Consider the following 22,138-nt stretch of genomic DNA (forward strand, 5'->3'; position numbering starts at 1 on the left):
CCTGCAGAACACACACACAACCCCCCCCCCCCCCGCCCCAACCCTGCTGCCATCTCGCTAATCATCACGGGGACGGACAAATCGGATACAGAGTAGATAAGGGAATGGCAGTTGGAAACCACTAGCTGCCTCGGTCTAATGAGGTCTAATCACCTTCATTAGCCCTGGGAGGCAGAGAAGGAGGAGGGAACAGAGACAAGCGATCTGGCCTGGGGTGGGGAAGCGTTTTCCTGGACGCCTCTCTGCCCCTCCACCCTGACACCCCGCCTGCTGAGCAGGGAGTGTGCGTGAGGCCTCCGTAATCCTCCCACTCCTCTGCCCATACATAGTCTGTGTCCCCAGTGCCACTGCTGTGACATCAGAGTGTCAAACAAGGTCAAACACAGATCGAAAGCAGCCCCAGCTGACAGCACCTCCGGGCTCCACCGTTCACTTACGTGACAAGCTCTGGTTTAACAAATGTTTAGGGAACGCCCACTGTTCATTCATTCATCGGTTTGTTCATTCATCATTGACTCAAAATGCAACGATCACTCTCCTGGTATGTGCCAGACACCGTGCCAGGCACAGAGAGCGGAGGAGAGGAATCAGATGGGGTCCCACCTTGCAGTGTTCCCCTGCCTGTGAGTGGATGAGACCATGAATTAAGAGATGTGACTTTACAAATAACTACAGGGCAGAGCGACATGTGCTGAAACCAGATGAGCACAAGTGTCAACAAAACTCAGAGGAGATGCACCTGCCTGGCCTGGTTCCTGGGGAGGGATGCTGAGTCTTGTGAATGAGGAAGTATTTCTGGTGCAGAGGTGTGTGCACACGTTACAGAACACATAAACTGGAAAGCAAAAGTAGCTCTTTTAATAGCCCCAAACCGGAAACAACTGACCTGAATGTCTAGTTACGGCAGAATGGAGCGAGTAACATCTGATGTATTTATACAATGGAATATTACACTGTTAAGCAAATGAATGAACCCTAGAGATACACAACCACATGAATGACCCATAGAACTATGTTGGGTAAAAGAGAGTGCATGTATTAAAAGTTCAGTCACATAAAGTTCCAAAACTAAACTAAACTACAGGACTTAGGAATACACAGACAGAGGTGGTAAAACTATAAAGAAAAAAAGATAATGATAAACTCGGACTAATGGTTCTGTTTGGGAGAGAAGTTATGATTAAGGGGAGAACACTAGGGGGTTTGAGATGCTGATAATGTTCAATTCCTTCACCTGGGTGGTTGTTCATGGACAATGCTATATAACCATTCATTAAAATGTATGAACATGTAGCTTGACCATAGACGACAACTGGTCTTCCCCAGTGAGGGGATGTTTACACACTCGAGACAGAAAAGTGTGGTCCTTGCAAGCCTGTGCTTTACTGTTTGCTGATTGGGTTCATTTCCATTTTGGGCAACTGATTTGACCTGTCCAGGTCTCAGGTTTCCTCATGTGTAAAATGGGGACAATAATAATCCCAGCCTCATAAAGTTGTCATAGGATTAAATGTGATAGCAAATGTCAAGTGCTTGACACAGAGCCAGGCACACAAATGTAGTAATTAATCCTGGTCACCATAATCATCACCATCACCATCACCATCACTATCACCACCATCACCATTGCCACAGTCATCACCATCACCATTACCACAATCATCACCGCCATCACCATCACCATCATCACCATTACCACCATCATCACCGTCACCACATCACCATCACCAGTATCATCACCATCACCACCATCTCCATTGCCACAATCATCACCATCATCACCATCACCACCATCACCATTACCATCATCATCACCACCACTGTCATCAACATCATCACTGCCATCATCACCACATCCTCTCTTTCTCCTTCTCATTAATCCATCCAAATCACTTCTTCCTTATCCTTCTCTTCCTTCTTTATTCTTCCTCCTCTCTCTTCTTCATAATTGTCTTTATCTAGAAATGGAAATTACCCAGTGACAGTGATCCCTGGGGTCATAGATAGTTCTAGATCTTTGTAAATAAGGAAGTAAAATGATGCCTGCCATTTTTCAAAGCTCTTTTATTCTCAATTTCAAATCATCTGTCCTATTGACGGAAAACATATCCTAGTTTATTTTATTGAACTATAGTTGACTTACAATGCTGTATGAGTTTCAAATGTGAGCATGGTGATTCAGTTATATGTATACACACGCATATACATATATATATGATGTGATGATACGATGATGTGTATATATGTTATATATATATAGAATATATATTATTTGTATCATATGTATGTGTATGTATATACATTATACAAATAATCTGAAAAAGTATATATATATATATGTAATATATATATTATTTTCAGATTATTTTCTCTTTTAGGTTACTATAAAATATTGAGTACAGTGCCCTGCGCTATACGGCAGGTCCTTGCTGGCTATCTATTTTACATATAGTCATGTGTATAAATTAAGCCCACCCTCCTGATTTATCCCCCCACCCTTTCCCCTTTGGTACCCATAAGTCTGTTTTCTATGTCTGTGGATCTAGTTCTGTCTTGTAAATAAGTTCATTTGTATCTTTTTATAAAAGATTCCACATATAAGTGATATTATATGATATTTGTGTTTCTCTGTATGACTTACTTCACTCAGGATGATAATTTCTAATTCATTTCAGAATGATAATTTCACTCAGGATGATAATTTCATGTTGCTGCAAATGGCAATACCTCATTTTTTATGGCTGAGTAATAGTTCATTGTGTATATATCACATCTTCTTTATCCATGTGAGATAGATAGATATAGATATGAAATATTATTCAGCCATAAAAATGAATGAAATCTTGCCATTTGCAACAACATGGATGGACCTTGAGGGCATTATGCTAAGTGAATTAAGTCAGACAGAGAAAGACAAATATTTCATTGCAACTACGTGTGGAATCTTCTTTATAAAAGGGGGAAAGAAACTCACAGATACAGGGAACAGATTGGATTGAAGGTTGCAGGGAAGGTGGGTGGGCGGAATGGGTGAAGCAGGTCAAAAGGTACAGACTTCCATGTATAAAACAAGTAAGTCAGGGGGTGTCATGCACAGCATGGCCTCTAGTTAACAACACTGACTGCATATTTGAAAGCTGCTAAGAGTGTAAACCTTAAATGTTATCATCATGAAAAAAAATAATTCTATAACTCTGTGTGGTGATGGATGTTAATTAGACTTATCGTGGTGGTCATTTTGCAGTATGTACAAATATCAAATCATTATGTTGTACACTTGAAACTAGTATAATGTATGTCAGTTATACCTCAAAAAGAAAAAAAGTATGAAAATCTCTAGGTCCATCCATGGTTGCTACAAATGGCATTATCTCATTCATTTTTATGGCTAATTAATATTTCATTGTATGTATACATATATACACCATATTCTTTATCCATGTGAGATAGATGAAATATAGATCATCATATAGATATGATAAAATAATATTCATGTGGCATGAATAACAAGGCATGGTGAAGAAAGCCCTGTGGGTGGGATCTCTGATCCACGTCGCATTTGCTGGAGTAGCTAGTCAGGAGCTAGCGGACCTACTTTCAAAATGGTACGCTTACGGAGCTGTCACCTGGGACTGGCTGTGGGCCAGGAGTCCAGTTGGGCTGAGGGCTGGAGGACCTCTTTCTCTCCCAGTGCTGCTTGGGCTTCCTGACATCATGGAGAGAGGGGTCCAAGCTCTCCAGGATCTCAAGAGCATGAAGCAGAAGCTGTGTTTACGCTGTAACCTTCCAAATCACATTGCGCCCCCTCTGCTACACTCACCAGCCAGCCCACCTCCAGGCAGCAGAAGTATCAGCATTATGTTCTAAGAGAACAGGAAGGAAGGGAGGCAGGCATCTCACAGTGTCAGGTAAACACAGGCACATTCATGAAGTTGCTGTTCAGTCACTCAGTCATGTCCAACTCTTTGCAACCCCAGGGACTGCAGCACGCCAGGCTTCCCTGTCCTTCATTATCTCCCGAGTTTGCTCAGACTTATGTCCATTGAGTAGATGATGCCATCCAACCAGCTCATCCTCTGTCACCTGCTTCTCCTCCTGCCTTCAGTCTTTCCCAGCATCAGGATCTTTTCCAATGAGTCGACTCTTCACATTAGGTGACCCATGTATTGGAGTTTCAGCTTCAGCATCAGTCCTTCTAATGAATATTCAGGGTTGATTTCCTCAAGGATTGACTGGTTTGATCTTCTTGCTGTCAAGGGACTCTCAAGAGTCTTCTCCAGCACCACAATTTGAAAACATCAGTTCTTCAGGGCTCAGACTTTTTTATGGTCCAACTCTCACATCTGCACATGACTACTGGAAAAACCATAGCTTTGACTACACAGACCTTTGTTGGCAAAGTGATGTCTCTGCTTTTTGGTATGTTGCCTAGGTTGGTCATAGCTTTTCTTCCAAGGAGCAAATATCTTAATTTCATGGCTGCAGTCACCATCAGCCGTGATTCATGAAGATGAATCATAAAGTGTAGACTGAAGCTCAATTCTCTGAAGGAAACACACAGGCTTCTGTGGAGGTGAAATGGGGCCGTTCTTTAGATAGGGAAACCAAGAAGCCTTTCTGAAGCCAAAACCAGAAAATTTCTTGGTCGCAGAAAGAAGGAGTGGGCAGGGAAATGGTAGCTCTCAATCCTGGAGGCTGGAAAACTGGGCAGCTTGGGCTGGAATCCTGCTCAGTCATTATTTTTCCTTTGGCCAGGCACTTCACAGAGAGAGCTCCTAGCTGGTATTTTTTTGTGTGGTTTTTTTAAATTTAGTATTTATTTATTTATTTGGCTGCATTGGGTCCTAGTTGCAGTATGGGAGATCTTTAGCTGCAGCACGTGGGATCTAGTTCTCTGACCAGGGATGGAACCCGGGCCCCCTGCATTGGGAGTATTGAGTCCTAGCCACTGGATCACCAGAGAAGTCCCCTCCAAGCTGGCCTTTGTGGAAACTGAGTGGGTAAGCCCAGGTCACCTAAGGAGTGCCCTGAGGTCACTACTGTTAGCTGTTCACCCCAGAGCCTGGGGCACAGAGATGTGAAATTCCACATGGGGGTCTGGCTTTTTGTTTCTTCTCCCTGGTCTGTGTTTTGAAATTGCTGGGTGGTACTATGTTTATAACCTTAGAGAGTTTCCTCCAAAATGAAATCAATACTGTCAGCCCTACTTTATGGGAGAATGATTTCCAAATTACACAAAATGAATGCCTCTAATATCTGCATTTCAGCAAAGAAAGTCTGAAAGCTAGAGCTAATCTGACCAAACCTGGAGAGGAGGGAGGGGTCCTGGGGGTGTGTGTACTGGAATTGCCTGGGGGAAGGGTATGCATTAGCCAGAAGCAGAAGGTGCTGGCCAGTAATTACTTGAAACCAATCATCATTTCCCAATGAGATCTCAGTTGCAATCCACTGCTTGTGTGAGGAAGGGCCACTGAATCAGCAAAAGACAGCTTGGAAATAAAATGGAAGAAAGTGCAGAGTGTCCAAGAGAAATGGCAATTTTATGTCAGCTATGTTAAGGAGAGCAGGCTGAAGGCTGGGTGTCCCATGTAGAAAGCCATGATCTTCGCTGGGGGCTGGCCTTCTAGTAACATCACGTCCCACATCTTGAGCACCTACCAGGTGCTGCGCACTCAGTTCAGATAAATTCTCACAGTGCTCTGATGAGAACTGTTATTGTGCCCATTTTACAGTTGAGAAGAATGAGCTCAGAGGCTTTAAGGGACTGCCCAGAGCCACACAGCTGCCAGTCCCTGGAGGCAGGATTTCAATCTGAATTGTGAGGAAAGTCTGTAGCCCTTCACAACATTTAATCTTTCATTTACACGGAACAGCCCTGAGATGCTATTTCATATCCATTTAGAGAGACAAAATACAATATAAGCAGACCTAAGCCTGATAACACTGTTTCAGCCAGGAAGCAGAGAACCAGAAACCCAGGGCAATGCCGGCTGAAAAGGAAATTGCTCCAGGTGTTCCGGAGGGCTGTTTGGCTACTTTCATTAAGTCTAAGATAAGCTGGGCCCAAGAACTCCACCCCTGGGCATGTAGGACCACCTCCCAGAGGGTACAGGGAGGCACCACCTAGAAGGTGCACCGAATCCCAGTAACTGCAAGTCACAAAGCAAAACTGAAAACTCTCTAATTGTCCCTCTGCTGGGGGGTGGTGAAGAGGGTACAGCCCTGCAGGCCGATGGCCCTTCAGAGAGGGGACTTTGGTTATCTCGGGGAGAAAAGAAACTGGACTTGAATTCTAGGAGAAGGAGGAGGAAGAGGGGCCGGTTTTCTCTTAAGAGCCAAAGGTGGGAACACTGCTGGCAGGAGGTGTAACCCCGTACCCCCACGCTCCCGCTGGAAGCGCAGCTCTCCTGGCCCACCTAAACCTCCGCTGCAAGGCCTGCTCCGCTGAGTACCCCCCACCCCCCATCCCCCACTGCAACCAGCCGAGACCCTGTGTAATCTCGCCGCGCAGCACTTGGCTGCTGCCATTTGCCAACACGTTCCGGAGAGCTGGGAACTCGGGCTCCTGCTTGCGGATTTATGGTCCAGGAAATGCACTTCAAATTGGTCCCAGGATACCCGGATCCAGGAATCAGACACCACTCTTGGGGGTGGGGGGTGGGAGTATGTGTGGAGAGAGACCTAATTACGCCTGAAAAGCGATTCCACTTTGTTCCCCCAAAGCGCAACGGCTCACTGGATAGAGGGGGGCTACCTGTTGGCCGGGGCGCAGGGGAGGAACGGAATTTGGGTGTCTTTACTTCAAGGTTTGTGCGTAGCTGGACTTTCTCTTAATTTATGGGGAGGGGCCAATGGACAAATACCAGTTTTCTAAGGCGAGCATCCCCCTTCCCCCACATGTGGACCCAAATCGCCTGTAAGGAAAAAGGAAGGATCATTTGTCATAGAGAAAACCACCTGTGGTCCGCCGAGAGCCTCTCCAGTCAAGTCAGGGCCAGGCGTCCCAGACAGGAGTCGGGCGCGAGGGGCTAGGCGCGCGGTGGGCAAGCCGAAATGCGCGGGGCGCCCCTGGCCTGCCCAAGGCCTACGGCGCTCGGCTTCACCTCGCGGCTCCCGGGAAGGGGCAGAGAGCGCCCTGGGTGCTGGGCGCCTTCCCGTTACGCAGTTCCTGTCCCTTTAAACCCAAGTCCCGGGAAAGATGGGGGGAAGGGGGGCGTCTGGGGCGCCGCGGCTGGACCCCTATTTCCAGGCCGATCGAAGCAAGAGGTGACGCCAGGCGGGCGGGGCGCCCCGGGTCCCCGCCTGCGCCACGCGCCCTCAGCCAGGCGGGCCAGCTCCCCTCTCCAGGCCGCGGGTGCGCCGGGGGCGGGGGGCCGGGCGGGGGCGCGCGGGCGGCGGGGTGCGGGGGCGCGCGGGCGGGCGGGGCGCGGGGTGCGGGCGCGCGCCGCGCCTGCCCGAGCGCGCGAGCAGGGCCCAGAGCGCACGCCGCCGCTGCTGCCGCCGCCGCCGCCGCCGCCGCCGCCGCCCGACCCGCCGCATTGCTGCTGCTGCCGCCGCCCGGCCCGGCCCGGCCCGGCCCGCGGCCCCCAATATGGTGCAGCCGCCCGCGCCGCCGCCCGTGCCGCCGCCGCCCGCGGGCCCCGCCGCCGCCCTCGGGCGCCCGCAGCGCGGCAGCCGCAGGTGGGGGACTGCGCCCCGGGCCTGAGCGCCGCCGTCCCCGCCTGGCCTGCGCGGCCAACCCGGCGGGCTCGCCTCCGAGGGGCACTTGCCGCTGAGGTGGAGCCGTTCGCACCAGCCGCTCCTGCTCCTGCCCCCTCCCTCCCCCTCCCCTCCCCTCCCCTCCCCCGCCCTCCTCCCCTCCGGTCCTGTCTCCAGCGGGAGCGCGAGACGCTGGTCAGGCTCCGCGGCGCAGCTCGAAAATGAATAATCGCCCCCAATTGACTTGAATTCCTCCGAAGCCGACGCCGCGGCCGTCCGCCGCCCGGGATCTGCTCGCTGTGTTTTTTGCTTTCTTCATTCTTCCTTATAAAAAAAAAAAAAAAGCAAAACAAAACCAGCCAGCCAGCCAACCAAGACTCCGGTTTGTTGATCGCCTTTTTTTTTTTTTTTTTCACCGTTTGCGGGATTTGCAAACCGAGTTACATGCATGTCCAGTGGGGGCAGGTTTAATTTTGACGATGGAGGGTCCTACTGTGGAGGCTGGGAGGACGGCAAGGCGCACGGCCATGGCGTCTGCACCGGCCCCAAGGGCCAAGGCGAATACACCGGCTCGTGGAGCCACGGCTTCGAGGTACTGGGCGTCTACACCTGGCCCAGCGGCAACACGTACCAGGGCACTTGGGCGCAGGGCAAGCGCCACGGCATCGGCCTGGAGAGCAAGGGGAAGTGGGTGTACAAGGGCGAGTGGACGCACGGATTTAAGGGGCGCTACGGGGTGCGGGAGTGCACGGGCAACGGGGCCAAGTACGAAGGGACCTGGAGTAACGGGCTGCAGGACGGCTACGGCACGGAGACCTACTCCGATGGAGGTAGGTGCGCCCGGCGCGCGGGGGCTGGCGGAGGAGGGACCTTCTTCTCTCGCTTCTTCTGTTTTATCTCTGGGGAGTCGAGCTTCTCCCTCCAGAGGGCCGTGGGCACCTGGGGCATTTCCTAGGGCTCCCTGGAGGCCACAGCGGCCTTGGCTACAGGTTGCCTCACTGCCTGGTGGGGGACAGCGCCCCTGTGCCAGCGGAAGGGTGTTGGGGGCTTTCTGGGAGCAGTGCCAGGCCCGGGAGCCTCAGAGCTGAGCCGGGTGTTAGTGCATCGTCCAAGAGCAGGCCGGAAAGGCCAGGCTGGGCCCGCGGCCTCCTCTGGGACCCAGCAAGGGCGCAGGGGGGCTGGGAGAGGGCCCCCTCCCCTTGCTGGCCCTGCTCCCTGGGTGTCGGCCTCTGGGAGTCAGGCCCCTGCTCTGCTGCTTGTTTTTCCTGCGGTGCCTCCGGGCCTCCCTTAGTCCTGATCAACCCAAGCCAATGGAAAGAGAGCGGCTGGGAGAGCTAGAGGCGGGGGACGCGAACCCAAACCATCACAACAAGGCAATAAACTTCTAGGTGGTTGGACGCAGGGCTAGCGCTGTTGGAGCAGGCTGCTGGCGGGAGGGAGGGAGGGAGGCCCATCTGTTTAGCGCGAGCCCAGGAATCTCGCCTTTCAGTGGCTGAATCATTTTCACCATTAGTTTAGGGATGCTCTGTGCCTTCATTCTAAGATGCCGCCACATTCCCGGCTGAGCCGGCGCCGGAAGCCAGCGTGCTGCCCGCCCTCCGCGGCTCTAAGATGGTTTCTGTGCAGGGAGCCCTGGCTGTCCCCCATCGCTGTCCCAGACACTCCAATGTCCACTCCTTGGGGCATCTGAGAGGTGTGGGGCACTTCTGTTCCTGGAAGCCAGACCCCAAGCAAGCCTGCTCCCCAGAGGCCCCCTCCCCCCTCTGGGAGCTTATCCTGATGAGTGGCTCCCTCTTGGCGGCTGGCTGATTTTTCAGGCTTGGATGCCTGGGAAAGGAGTGGGGACTGGAGGGGACTTGTGTGCTTCTGCTGGGCACAAGAGTCACAGACGTCCATGCGGTCCCTGCTCGCTGTCTGAGGCTCCTGAAGCTTGTGCTGAACACCTGCTCCCCGGCCACATCCAGGAGTGTCAGAGGGCTGGAGAGTAATTATTATTTTGGCTTATGCAACTGAGAGGCAGGGTTCGTTATTCCTCCAAGGGGAGGAGGCGTGGGGGGCAGTTAATTATATAACGCTCCTGCCTGTCAAAGCCATGGCGCCCCGTCCCAGGCGGCCTCTTCTGTGCTGTTGTTGTTTTCCTGGAGTGGGTTGGAGAGCTTCCTTGACCCTGGGGTGCTGGGGCCAGGCCGAACAGACAGCCCTCCCTGGGTTCTAGGCCGTGGGCGTGTGTGTGTGTGTGTGTGTGTGTGTGTGTGTGTGTGTGTGTGTGTGCAGGCACTGTGAGGCCCAGGCAGCAGATGTGGGTGGCTGAGGTGGGCGGCCGAGCAGCCTGGCGCTCCCAGCTGGGCACTTTGGGAGCCCAGGGCAGCCGTCACCCGTGGCTCCGGTCTGGCTGCTCTGCAGATCCGTCCCTCCGGAGGTTCTGCCAGCTGTGTCTGTGCCTGGAGACTGGAGTCTGGGAGGAGAGGGGCTGGGCCGGTCCCCGTGGGACTCGGCAGGGTGTCTGCGAGGGAGGTCCAGCACCCTGGCCAGCGCCCCCCTTCCCCAGAGATCTTCAGTGGCCCATGAAATTCTAGCCTCTGTTCATCAGACACCTCCCGAGTGCCTACTATGGGCAGGTGCTCGGGGCCCTGGGAAGACGGCAGATGGAAATCTGTGCCCTCACGGAGCTTCCATTTTAGAGGGAAGGGTGGTGGTTTCACTGGGAGGAGAGGGTCCGATTCTGTGGGGCCACGAATGTAGGATGGGCTGCGTTGTTGGGAGAAGCGCCGCTTTCATTGGGTGGATATCCTTGGGTCTCCATCCGCTACCAACCAGCTCCACCGTGTCCACCCCCTAAAACACCTTCCTCCACATCGTTTTGCTTGAGTCTCACAGGTTGCAGTGGAGGGAGTCATGTCCACCACCTCCCGAGCCAAGGAGGCCCCAGAGCGCATGGGACAGGACCGAGCCCCCAGCCTTTGGTGGTAGAGGCGAGGGTTTGAACCCCTAGTCTGTTCAGGGTGGGACCCCCCTTTCCTCACTCACATCCCATCACCTGTGTGCCAACTGAGGCGGCCACATGGATGCGGGGTGCCAGGCCGACTTGCTACCTTTTGGTTGGCGACAAGGCAGGACAGAAAGTCGAGCTGACCTTTGTGGCCTGGAATAATCAGGGGCCACTGGAACCCAGTCCCCACCACTCACCAGGAAGGGGGTGGCTGTTGACAATGTTCGCCCTCAAGCAGCGCGCGGGGCGAGCAGGGTTGACGTGATGTTTCGTAATCCACCAGAACTGAGCGGTGGTCTCCACGCCTGCTCCCAAGTCAACTGGTGGGCAGCGTGGATCATGCCTGGAGAGGCCCAGCAGAGCCTTAACGAGCTCACGGTCCTGCTTCCAACCCTGCTTTCCTCTGCACACGGGATGGGGATGTGGGGCGGGCAGCCGCCCAGCTCCCAGTGCTGACTTGGGGAAAACGGTGATTTTCATGAATAATGCACCAACGGCAAATGTATTCTACATTTAGCTGGAATTGGTATGGAATCCATTTCAACTGGGGACACTTCTGCCAACTCCTCCTCCTCCAGGTTCATCCTCCCCCAGGCACAAGGCCGGCATTGCTCACTCAACCGAGCTGAGTGGCTTCCACTGTCTGGCGGCTGACCCTGAAGAGACAGTGAGGCCTGGGGCACAGGGGTGGCAGGAGCGCACGCGGTGGGGTCGACACCCGTTGGGCTTGAATCCCGGTTGTGCCTTTGCTCTCCTCTGTGACCTTGGGGCGGGCTGCCTAACCTCTCTGAGCTTCTGTTTCTGAAGCCATACAAAGGGCCGATAGCAACAACTGTGGAGTGGGCGGGGCTTAATTGAGGTGGTGTACATGGCAGCACCAGGAATAGAGTAAGCACTCATTATTATTTAGCACCGTTTTATTATTAGAGTTCACATGTAATGACTGTCACTTACAATGATCGTTATTAGAACCAACAGCCAGACATGATGATAATGATCATGAAAATGTTAATAAATGGCCGTGCTCAACACTTACTGTGTGCCGGGCGTGTGGCGAGTGTCTACATGACTACAGCACTCAGTCCCTGTTTGTTTCCGGGCTTGGTTTTCTCCTTCTTCACATTTCCCACTTTGGGAAGCAGAGGCTCAGAGGAGCCAGGTGACTTGGCTGCTGCGCGCTGGGCAGCACCTGGAATCACACTCAGGGCGGCGGATCCCAAGCTCTTGCTTCTGTGCGGGACACCTCTCTCTGAACTCCCTTGTGCAAAACCCCATCCTTGTTCTTCCTCTCCCTCCACACCCTCCTTCTCCTCTGGGTGCGGCAGATGGGTTGCAGGCATGTGCACATGGCCAGACGCCCCACCGGGGCCCTCTTCTCCACTTGACGGACCCCTGCTTTGCTGCACAGGTAAATATTTCCTGTCGGGTGCCATGTGCATAGGATCCCTCGGACCGAAAGTTACCCCCGCAAATAAAACCCTCCCACAGCCCGAAAGATGTGAGTCATTGCACACACCCGGCCGCTCCCCCTCACATACAGATTCCGTTCACTGGCCCAGATCCCTCGGCCCACACGAATCACACACGCCCACAGTCAAAATTCAGATCCCCCTGCGCCTGCGTGCGCGCACGCAGTACACCTGTCACCCGGAGATGGTTTCTACCCTGTCCCCCAAAACACAGCCACGTGTGCCCTCCAGCTCTGTTCGCTTGCCAGGTACCCCAGGGCCCCCCACCTCCACTCCTCCCGAGAAGCGGCTCTTCCCATAAAGAGAGGGTGACAGCCACAGAGCAGGGCTCAGGTCCATACGGTTCTGCAGCTTTGTTTCCACTTTAAATACACATTTAGGCAGTCAGCACCCCCTCTTTAAGTGGGGGAAACCCTCTTCAAAATAAATGACCATTGGTGCTTGGAATATGTGAAAAGTGAACTTTTTTTTAAAAATCCAAATGCTTAATTTAGGAGGAAGCAGGTCCATGGACAGTAATATTGCGCCAGTAGGAACTCATTTCAGAAACGAAAGGCAACTGGAGATGAAAGTGCATCTTCAGAGAGTCTTTCAGCCCCTTTGGGGAGGGAGAAGGCTCCGTGAGGTGAAAGGAGAAGGGAAAGCAGATAACTAGTTCTTTGTTGCCAATTATAGCTGAGAGACGAGTGTTACTGAAAAGTCCCCTCACCCAGCACAGCCCTGGAGCAATTTGACGGGCTTTATATTAGGAAGCCTAACTGAGCTGGTGAGGATCAGCACCCTCTGAAAATAGCCATCCACCGGGTAGCTAGTGAGCAGCCCTCACTGACGCTAACAGTTCATGCAGTGAACCCGAGGACAGGGCACTGTGGGTCCATCTTCTGAGGATGCCTATGGAGAGAGGAAGCCCCCCCGGAAAAGGCGGTGATGGTGGCAAGAGGGCAGGGCCAGGAGCGTCTGCCATTTTTCCTCAGCACTTTCTCTTCCTCATTTTCTGCCAGGCCTCCACAGCTCTAAAGATAGCTAGCTATCAACCTGAGCTGATAAGCCTGTATAAAACATTCCTCAGGTCCTTAAATGTCAGCACGATATTAGATTTGTGAGCCCTGGAAGGACGGGTGATGTTTGAATTTTCCGCAGCGATTCGTCCCCTCTTGGATCAACTGCTCCCCAATTTGTAGTTTCCTGGCTTGGAAAAGGGCATGTGGTTGATGAAAGTGGTGCTGTGTGGAGTCCTGGCTTTGCCAAACAGGCCCTGTGGACTAGAGCGAGGGGCCGGCTCGCCCGTTGTTCCAGAGACGGGAGCGGCCCGTTCAGCACCTTGGAGAGCGCTCCCCTGTTCTGCCTGGGCTGCTGGGAGACTGCCTTGCTCCGATTCCCTCTGGGCACTTCGTCCACTAAGACCTTGTCTACTGGCCAGTTGAATGCCTTCTCGGTGTCTCCTGGTGAGCCAAGGGGGCATTTCCCAGCTAGGGTGGGCAGGGTTGGGATGGGGTCCTTTAGTAGAACTCATGCAATTAAAACCCGAGGTCTACTTCTGCCTTGGGTTGTGTGTGCTCAGTTCCCATGTGGTGTAAAAGGATTACAAGTGCGCACCAGGGACTTCCCTGGTCGTCCAGTGGTTAAGACTTCCACTGCAGGGAGTGTGGGTTCAATCCCTGGTCAGGGAACTAAGACCCCACGTGCCACGTGGCACGGCCAAATAAAGAGAAAAAGTGTACCGCAGGAAGTGCACACATGGGAGCAAAGGAAGGATTTTGTCTGTTGCAGACAATGAAGATGGTCTTGCCTCCGTTCTGTTTAAATCAGCATCAATGGATTAGTCATCTGAACCAACTCTGCCCAATCTGCATGTGGTCATTTAAATTTAAATTTGAATTAATTGCAATTAAATGACATTTAGAAACTCAGTACCTCTGCCATGCTAGCTGCATTCCACATGCTCAAATGCTGCTTGTGACTTGAGGCCACCACCTTGGACAGTGCAGAGACAGAACATTTCTGTCATCACAGAAAGTCTTCTTGTACAGCACCAGTGTGGAGCATAAGAGTCATGCAGGAAGGGATGTGTGTCCCGTCACTAAAGTAGTGCCCACATACAGTGGTCACCCAGTAGATATATATGTGTGCTTCATTGGGCAAATGAAGCAGTATTTGGTAATTTCATTCACTGTCATCATTTCACACATCCATCCTGTTGCAAGAACTTAGAGTTGGATGTAGACAGTTAAAGGGAAGTTTAAAAACCCTCCAAAGCATTGCTGTTAAAATTCCCTGATTGGTTTGGTTTTGTTATCAGCTCTGTTGTTGCTCATAGACCTGCCAGCATTTTACATGACTAAGGTGGATGGTGTTGAATACAGTGAATAATAGAGAAGATGTTCTAATGCTGTGAGGCAGTCATGGCCAGGAGACACTGTTGGAACACTGTCTAATGAGCAGCATTCATTGTAAAGTGCTAGGCAAGGGACTTTCCTGGTGGTCCAGGAAAGCCTGGACCCTGGTTGGAGAAATAAGATCCCATGTACCATGGGGCAATGAAGCCCGTGTGCTGCACCTACTGAGCTCACGCACTCTGGATCCCACGTGCCACACCAGAGAAGCCTGCATGCCACAACAGAGAGCCTATGTGCTGCAACTGAGACCCAGTGCAGCCAAATAAATAAATTTTTTTTTTAAGTGCTAGGAAACACAAGCAGAAAAATAAGTACTCTTTCATCTGTCCACTTTCTAATGGTCCCTTTTCCTCAGCTTGATTCGTTCAGTAATTGAGCAACATTTACCAAGTTCCTACTATGCTCACAGTGTAAAGACTGAAACCTCACTTTCAGTGGGTCCACCTGGCAATATCTGCTGCACCCGACTCTGTGTCTTTGTCCCTTTGGGCTGCTGCAGCAGAAAACCGTAGACTGGGTTGGGGATGGGGAGGTTATAAACAACAGCATTCATTTCTCATGCTTCCAGAGGCCGAGATGTTCCAGATCACGGTGCTGGCAGATTCAGTGTTTGGTGAGGACCTTCTGGGTTGCAGACCACCAGCTTCTCTGTGTCCTCCCTTGGGGGGAAGGACAGAGGAGTTCTGTAGGGTCTCCTTCATAAGGGCACCAATCCCATCATGATGGGCCCCATCCTCATGACCTCATCACCTCCCAAAGCCCATAGGGTTCTGGAGGGACACGACCATAGTCCATAGCACTATGTACACAGTACATAGTTTGCAGTAACATAGGCTGTTGGAAAAGAAATAAGCAAATAAAATCTAAAACGCAAGAAACAGCATGACATGACTTTTACAGAAGAATGTGTAGTCTGGGTGCAAAACTATAATGTGTAAAATAATTAGGAGTTTCTCAGGCCAGACTTTGAGCATCTCAAAAGGAAATGGCACAGGTGAGGGTTCTGTGAAGGGAAGGAAGAGGCATGTCTGTCCTTACGTGAGCCCCAGAGGCATCCTCGGAGGGGCACCTGAGCCGAGTCTGAATGACAGTGGGCAGTGTGGTCATTACCCCAGGACTGAAGTTGCTGGCCTTGAAGGAGGCTTGTCCTCAGCCTTGGTTTTCTCATCTCCATGATGAAAGTGTTAGTCACTTCAGTCGTGTCCGGCTCTTTGCAATCCCATGGACTGTAGCCCACCAGGCTCCTCTGTCCATGGGATTCTCCAGGCAAGAACACTGGAGTGTGTTGCCATTACCTTCTCCAGGGGATCTTTCCAACCCAGGGATCAAACTCAGATCTCCTGCATTGAAGGCAGTTTCTTTACCATTTGAGCTACCATAACAATTTTTTCCATATGTGTCACCTCACAAATTCCCAGGAATGTCAAAGGTATTGATTTGGACACAGGGAGGGCTCCCTGGTGCTTTTGGAGACCTCCGACCAAATCAAGGGTCAGTCTTGCTGATGGTGCTGGCCTGCCATTGTCTGTTACCCCAGGTCAGTGCATCCGCCACCTGATTGTGTCACCTTGGAGGTGTGTTAAACTAGATTGCTGGCCCCCTGTTAAAATAGGCTGCTGACCTCCTGGGTCTGAGAGGTAGCCCCAGGAATTTACATTTCTTATATGTTTCAGTTGGTGCTGATGCTACTGATCCGAGGACCCCACCTGTAGAACCACGGTGCTGGGCAGCCCTTCTCATCCCCAGCCGCACAGTATCTCCACCATGGATGGTGTCCAGGGGGACGGTTAGAAATGCAGAGTCTGAGGTCCTCCCCCCCGCCCCGTAGACCTGCAGGGTTGGAATCCTCGTGCTTGCAAGATGCCCGGGAGGTTCACATGTGGGCAGCTCCATTGGAGTTCCTACCTTGGCTGCATGCAGAGTCATCTGAGCACTATGAAAAATTCTTGGTGATTGGCCCCACCCAGAGATGCTGACGGGGTGGTCTGGGTGTGGCCTGGGTGTTTGAGTCCTTTTGCAAGCTGCCCAGGTGATTCTCACATGTGGCTTGGTCGATGTCCTTGCATCCAGAGCAGCCTCAGCCACACGTTGGGATCACTGGGATGGTTTGAGGGAGGGATGTGTTTGGGCTCCGTGCGGCACCTCTGCAGCCAGGATCTCGGACAGTGGTATCTAGCTTGGGTGTGTGACGAAGGAGGCAGGGCTGAGAGTCACCGCTCTGGACAGAGTTTTTTTAAACTCTGGGTCACATGGCTCATGAAAATGAAATAGACTAGCGTTCCCTAGTGTCACATCCATGCGGGTAAGCGATGTTTCACTTCTGCCCCGTCGCCAGTGGCCTCCTTCTCTGTGTCTGTGTCTCCCCTGTGTTTCTTGGAAGGATGCCTCTCATTAGATTTAAGGCTCAGCCAAAATCCAGGGTGATCTCATCTCAAGGACTTTAAGTTCACTGCATCTGCAGAGACCCTTTTTCTAAATAAGAGCACACAGGGGACTTCCCTGATGGTGCATTGGTTAAGACTCTGCACTTCTACTGCAGAGGGCATGTGGGGCTCCCTGGTTGGGGAACTGATATCCCACATGCTACCTGGCCCAGCCAAAAATAAATAAAGATGGTTAAATAAGGGCACATTCCCAGGTATCAGGGTTTAGGACTTGGACCTCTCTTTTGGGGGACATCAACCCACTGCAATGTCATACCAGTTTTGGTTTGAAAGAGCTCCAAGGTGAATATGTGTTAACTGGAATCCTGAAGCCAGGAGATTCCTTTGGAGCAAGGATACTCACTGTCTAAACATCCACTTAGCATCCTTTACTTCCAAGGACTGAGCTGTACGCTTACCACAGGTGTTATTTCTTTTAGTCCTTTGTTGTTGTTCAGTCACTAACTCATGTCCGACTCTTTGCAACACCATGTACGGCAGCACGCCAGGCTTCCCTATCCCTTCACTATCTCTTGGAGTTTGCTCAAACTCATGTTGATTGAGTCAGTGATGCCATCCAACCATCTCATCCTCTCTCATCCCCTTGTCCTTCTATCCTCAGTCTTTCCCAGCATCAGGGTCTTTTCCAGTGAGTCAGCTCTTTCCATCAGGTAGCCAAAGTATTGGAGCTTCAGCTTCAGCATCATTCCTTGAATGATGAACATTTGGGGTTGATGTCCTTTAGGATTGACTTACTTGATCTCCTTGCAGTCCAAGGGACTCTCAACAGTCTTCTCTAGCACCACAGTTCGCAAGCATCAGTTGTAGCCCTTAAATCAGTGGTTTGAGGTAAGGTGGACATGCTCAGTCGCTTCAGTTGTGTCCGACTTTTTGCAACCCCATGGACTGTAGCCCGCCAGGCTCCTCTGTCCATGGGATTCTTCAGGCAGGAATACTGGTGTGGGTTGCCATTTCCTTCTCCAGGGGATCTTCCCAACCCAGGGACCAAACCCGCATCTCCTGCATTGCAGGTGGATTCTTTACCACTGAGCCACCAGGGAAGCCCTTGGGGTAAGGCATGGGGTCTCATTTAGGGGATGAGAAAGTGAAGTGTGCACGTCCTGTGGCTTTAGGAGGTTGCATGACTGTTGGGTTGTGGGCTCAGCTGGCCCAGAGCTGTCCGCAGTCCCAAGCGATGGTGTTCCCCAGTGGAGCCATCATTTCATCCCCATCCTTACAGCTGAGGAAGCTAGGGCCAGAGGAGCCCACATCTCACCGTGAGGCAGAGGCCAGAGAGGGTGACACTATCTTTTGAGTCTGGACCTCCAGTGGGCCTTCATCCACATTCATAAATGCGTGGGTTCTCCCAGGCCCTCTGAGAGCTGTGGCCCTCTCCCAGGGGCAGGCAAGTCCTGTGACATTTTGTGGGCATCTCTAGGGGTTGCAGACTCCCTGAGGCCTCTCCATAGACCCCAGATGAGAACCCTGCCATTCTCCACAGGTGTCCATACACACCGAGATTTCACAGCCAGTGGGAAGTGGACAGAGGACCTGTGGACTCCTACAGGCCTGAGTCTGAGGCAAAGGGCAGGAGTGGGTAATGGGCCTCCCCCACCCCTCCGTCCCTCCTCTCCTCTCAGGATGCTCCTTTCCAGGGGCCCACAGCCCGAGGCTTCTCCCAGAGGACTCCAGGGTCCACGCTTGCAGCCAGCATCTGACACCCTGACCTTCCTCCCATCCTGCTCCCCACAGCTACCCTCTGTCAGCTACCGTCTCTCCCATGCCTGGTGAGTGTTTGGCCTTTTGAGCTGGGAGTGACCTGGCCTTCTTCTTTCTTTTTTTTTTTAAATTTTGGCTGCATTGAGACTTCCCTGCCATGTGCGGCTTCTTCATTGCAGTGCGGACCCAGTAGTTGGGGCGTGCAAGCTTAGTTGCCCCTTAGCATGTAGGATCTTAGTTCCCCGACCAGGGATTGAACCCTGCATTGGAAGCGCAGTTTCTTAACCACCAAACCACTAGGGAAGTCCCTGCCCAAGCTTCTTCCCTGTGGTCCCCTTGTGAGATAAGCGTGACCCCTCCATTTTACAGAAGGGGGGTGGGCCTGAGGCTCAGGGAGTAGGGGAGATGGGAAATGCTGAAACAGGGACTGAACTACTTTGTGGTCTGACCGGGGCCGCCTGGACAGGCTCCCAGAGGAGAGCCAGGGGCCTGCAGTGGGGCCGCCTGATGTGGGTAGTCATGAGCACCATGCTGAGAAGACCTGTCCCCCTACCCCAGCGGGTCTCTGCATCAGGGCTAAGGACGGCGAATGGGGACGGGGTGTTTCCGTGGGGGCTGGGCAGCACCTGCACTGTGGGGAGTCCTGGAGGGGTTTTCAGTGGGAGGGTTTCAGGGACTAAGGAGTTTGGGGGGCCCGTAGGTGAGTGCCAGATGAGATCCTACCTGGCTGGCCACTCACAAATTGCACAGGCTTTCTCGGAGACTGGTTGTAGGAGCAAAGCCAGAGGGCATGAGCTGGGGCCCCATTGCCCACCTGGGGACGTGCAGTCAACGCATGTGTGTTTCGGGGCCCTACCCCCAACCATTGGGTTGTCACTGGTGAGTTTGGAGACCCGGCTGCTCATGGGTCGCTCTGAGATGCACTTTGGTGAGGACAGTGAGGGTGGTCTGTGGCTTTGCAAGTGTGGCGCCCCCTCCACCTGCCTCTGGCCCCCTGGTGCCCCTGGACCTCCGCGTGCACCCTTGCTTGTGCACTGGCTTCGGTGGCATCATTTCTCCTTGGACTGGAAGCTCCAGGAAGGCAGAGGCCCATCTGTCGAGTTCCTGATTGTGACCCCCAGTCCGGCCACAGCACCTGCAGCAGGGGGACCTCAGGGGACCATGGTTGGATGGTGAATGAATGACCCCTTAGCAGGGAGCTGGAGATGTGAGAGGGCAGCCTTTCGTGGAGAGGGGGAGAAGGCCAGGAGGCAGGGCTTGGTCTGCAGCAGAGGGAGGCAGAGAGTAACAGCATCCGAGCTCAGCTTCCGGGCTGCAGGCAGGATGCTGGATTTTGTCCAGAGGCCAGGGAAGGGCTCTGAACGATTTAAGCAGGGCAGCATGCGATCTGGTGTTTGTGCTTTTGTAATTAAATGTTTTGTTTCCAGATAATTGTAGATTCACGTGCACTTGTGAGAATGATACAAGGGTATCCCTTGAACCCTCCACCACATGCCCCCAGTGGTAACATTTTGCACAACTCTAGTATGGTGTTACAGTCCGAATGGCAGCGTGGGTACTGTCCCAGACAGAAAGCCTGTCACCACCCGGACCCTCCATCCTGCTTTAGGGCCACATCCATCCCTCCTCCCCCCGCACCGGTCTCTGAGCTCAACCTCTGCGACCACGGATCTGCTCTCCATTTCTGTCATTTCTCATTTCAAGAATGTTCTACAAATGTAGCCTTTGGGAGCTGGCTTTGTAGCGCGCTGTGGTTCCCTGGAGACCATCCAGGCCATTGTTCGCACCAACAGTTGGTTCCTTTCACTGCCCACTGTGCTCCTCCATGAATGGAGAGGCGCCCTTTCCCGGTTGAGGGGCGTCTGGGGTGTTCCCGCGGGGGGCTTCTGTGAATACCACCGCTGCACTCTTCCACACAGAGGCTCTGTGCGAACCTAAGCCTTCATTTCTCTGGGATAAATGCCCAGATGTGCACTTGCTGGGCCGTGCGGCAGTTGTATGGCTGTGTTTGGATGATCACTCTGGCTGCTGGGTAGGGAAGGAAAGTGGGGGGGCAGTGCTAGAGGAAGCTGGGGGCCCCCGGGAGGGGTGCAGTTGTCCAGGAGGGAGGGGATGATGGCCTGGGTCTGGGTGGGGATAGTGCTCAGGGGAGAACCAGAGGCCTGAGAATTTGGAGATGGGCAGAGCAGGGGGGTGGAGTGCAGGCAGACAGTGCCCGGGAACCGGGGGCTGAGGGGACCCCGGGGAGGGGTGGATGTGGGGTCGGGTGAGGACAGGGTGTGGTGGGGGTTGTGAGTCTGGGTCTCAGGGGACATCGTCCTGTGGGAGGTGATGCTGAAAGCCAGGGAAGGCGTGTTCCTGGAGGAGCCCCAGGACTCAGATTTGGAGGAGGGTGGGGAGGGTGGGAAGACAGACCGAGGGGGCAGGAGGACAGCAGGAGCAGAGGCCGGGCAGGGACTCAGCCCTCGCTTGTCCTGTCCACCTGGCCACCATGTTCCCTCATCAGGTCCTCTGATCACCCCCACGTAGCGTGCCCATTTACAGGCCAGGAAAGCAGGGACCTGCCCCAGTCACGAGGGAGAGCTGCATTCCGGAAGCCACGGAATCACAGAGTACAGGGCTGAGTTCAGACAGCACGCAGGCCATCGGTTACAAGCCTGCGAGGGCCTTCCTGAAGGTACATGAGCCCAGGCGAAGATTCCTGAGCTGGCACCCGGTACCCACGGATGCTCCATGAACAAGTTGCTATTGCTGTTGTTGTAGACCCTTCACAAACCCCAGGGGTGGATGGTAGCCCCCATTCTGTGCTTCACATCCTCCCCACTTATCCTATTAATCCCATAGGTGGTCCCAGGTCACACCTGTGCCCTGAGAGAAGACAAATCGTGTTGTGTTTATTGAGATATAACTTACATAAAATCCACTTTTTTAAAGTGCATAATTCAGTGCTTTTTAGAATGTTTACAAGGTTGTGCAGCTGTCACCACCACCTAGTTTTAGAACATGTGTATCACCCACAAAAGAAACCCTGTTCTGCATTAAGCAGTGACTCCCCATTGCCCCCCGCCCCCCAGCCCTTGACAAGCCCTATTCTGCTGTCTGTGGACCTGCCTATTCCGGATATTTCATGTGGATGGAATCCTACACTCTGCATGTGGTCTTCTGGGTTTGGCTTATTTCACTCAGCACCCAGGTCCATCCACATCCCATGTATCAGAAGTTCATTCCTTCTTTTTTGTTTAAATTTTTAAAAAAGTTTGTTTTTGGCCGTGCTGGATCTTCATTGCCACGCGGGCTTTTCTCTCGTTGTGGAGAGCAGGGGCTCCTCTCTAGCTGCGCTCCACGGGTTTCTCATTGGGACGGCTTCTCTTGTTGCAGAGCCCGGGCTCTAGGCATGCGGGCTTCAGTAGTTGCAGCCCATGGGCTAAAGTAGTTGCAGCTCCT

The 22,138-nt window shown here is 52.8% G+C and overlaps 1 protein-coding gene across 2 annotated transcripts in view; it reads left to right on the top strand.

The window, feature by feature from the left end:
- Positions 1-22,138, top strand: part of JPH3 (junctophilin 3) — a 165,259-nt gene that overhangs the window by 81,333 nt on the left and 61,788 nt on the right. Inside the window, exon 1 of one of the 2 annotated variants that reach the window (XM_061134229.1) lies at positions 8,053-8,528. The exons of the other annotated variant lie outside the window; for it this stretch is intronic. Coding sequence (XP_060990212.1) covers positions 8,147-8,528 — 382 coding nt within the window. The 5' untranslated portion in view covers positions 8,053-8,146. Of the gene's footprint in view, positions 1-8,052; positions 8,529-22,138 lie in introns of those variants that run through there. 2 annotated transcript variants of the gene reach the window in all.

The sequence above is a fragment of the Dama dama genome, chromosome 4 (assembly GCF_033118175.1).
Source record: "Dama dama isolate Ldn47 chromosome 4, ASM3311817v1, whole genome shotgun sequence".
NCBI classification, from domain to species: domain Eukaryota; kingdom Metazoa; phylum Chordata; class Mammalia; order Artiodactyla; family Cervidae; genus Dama; species Dama dama.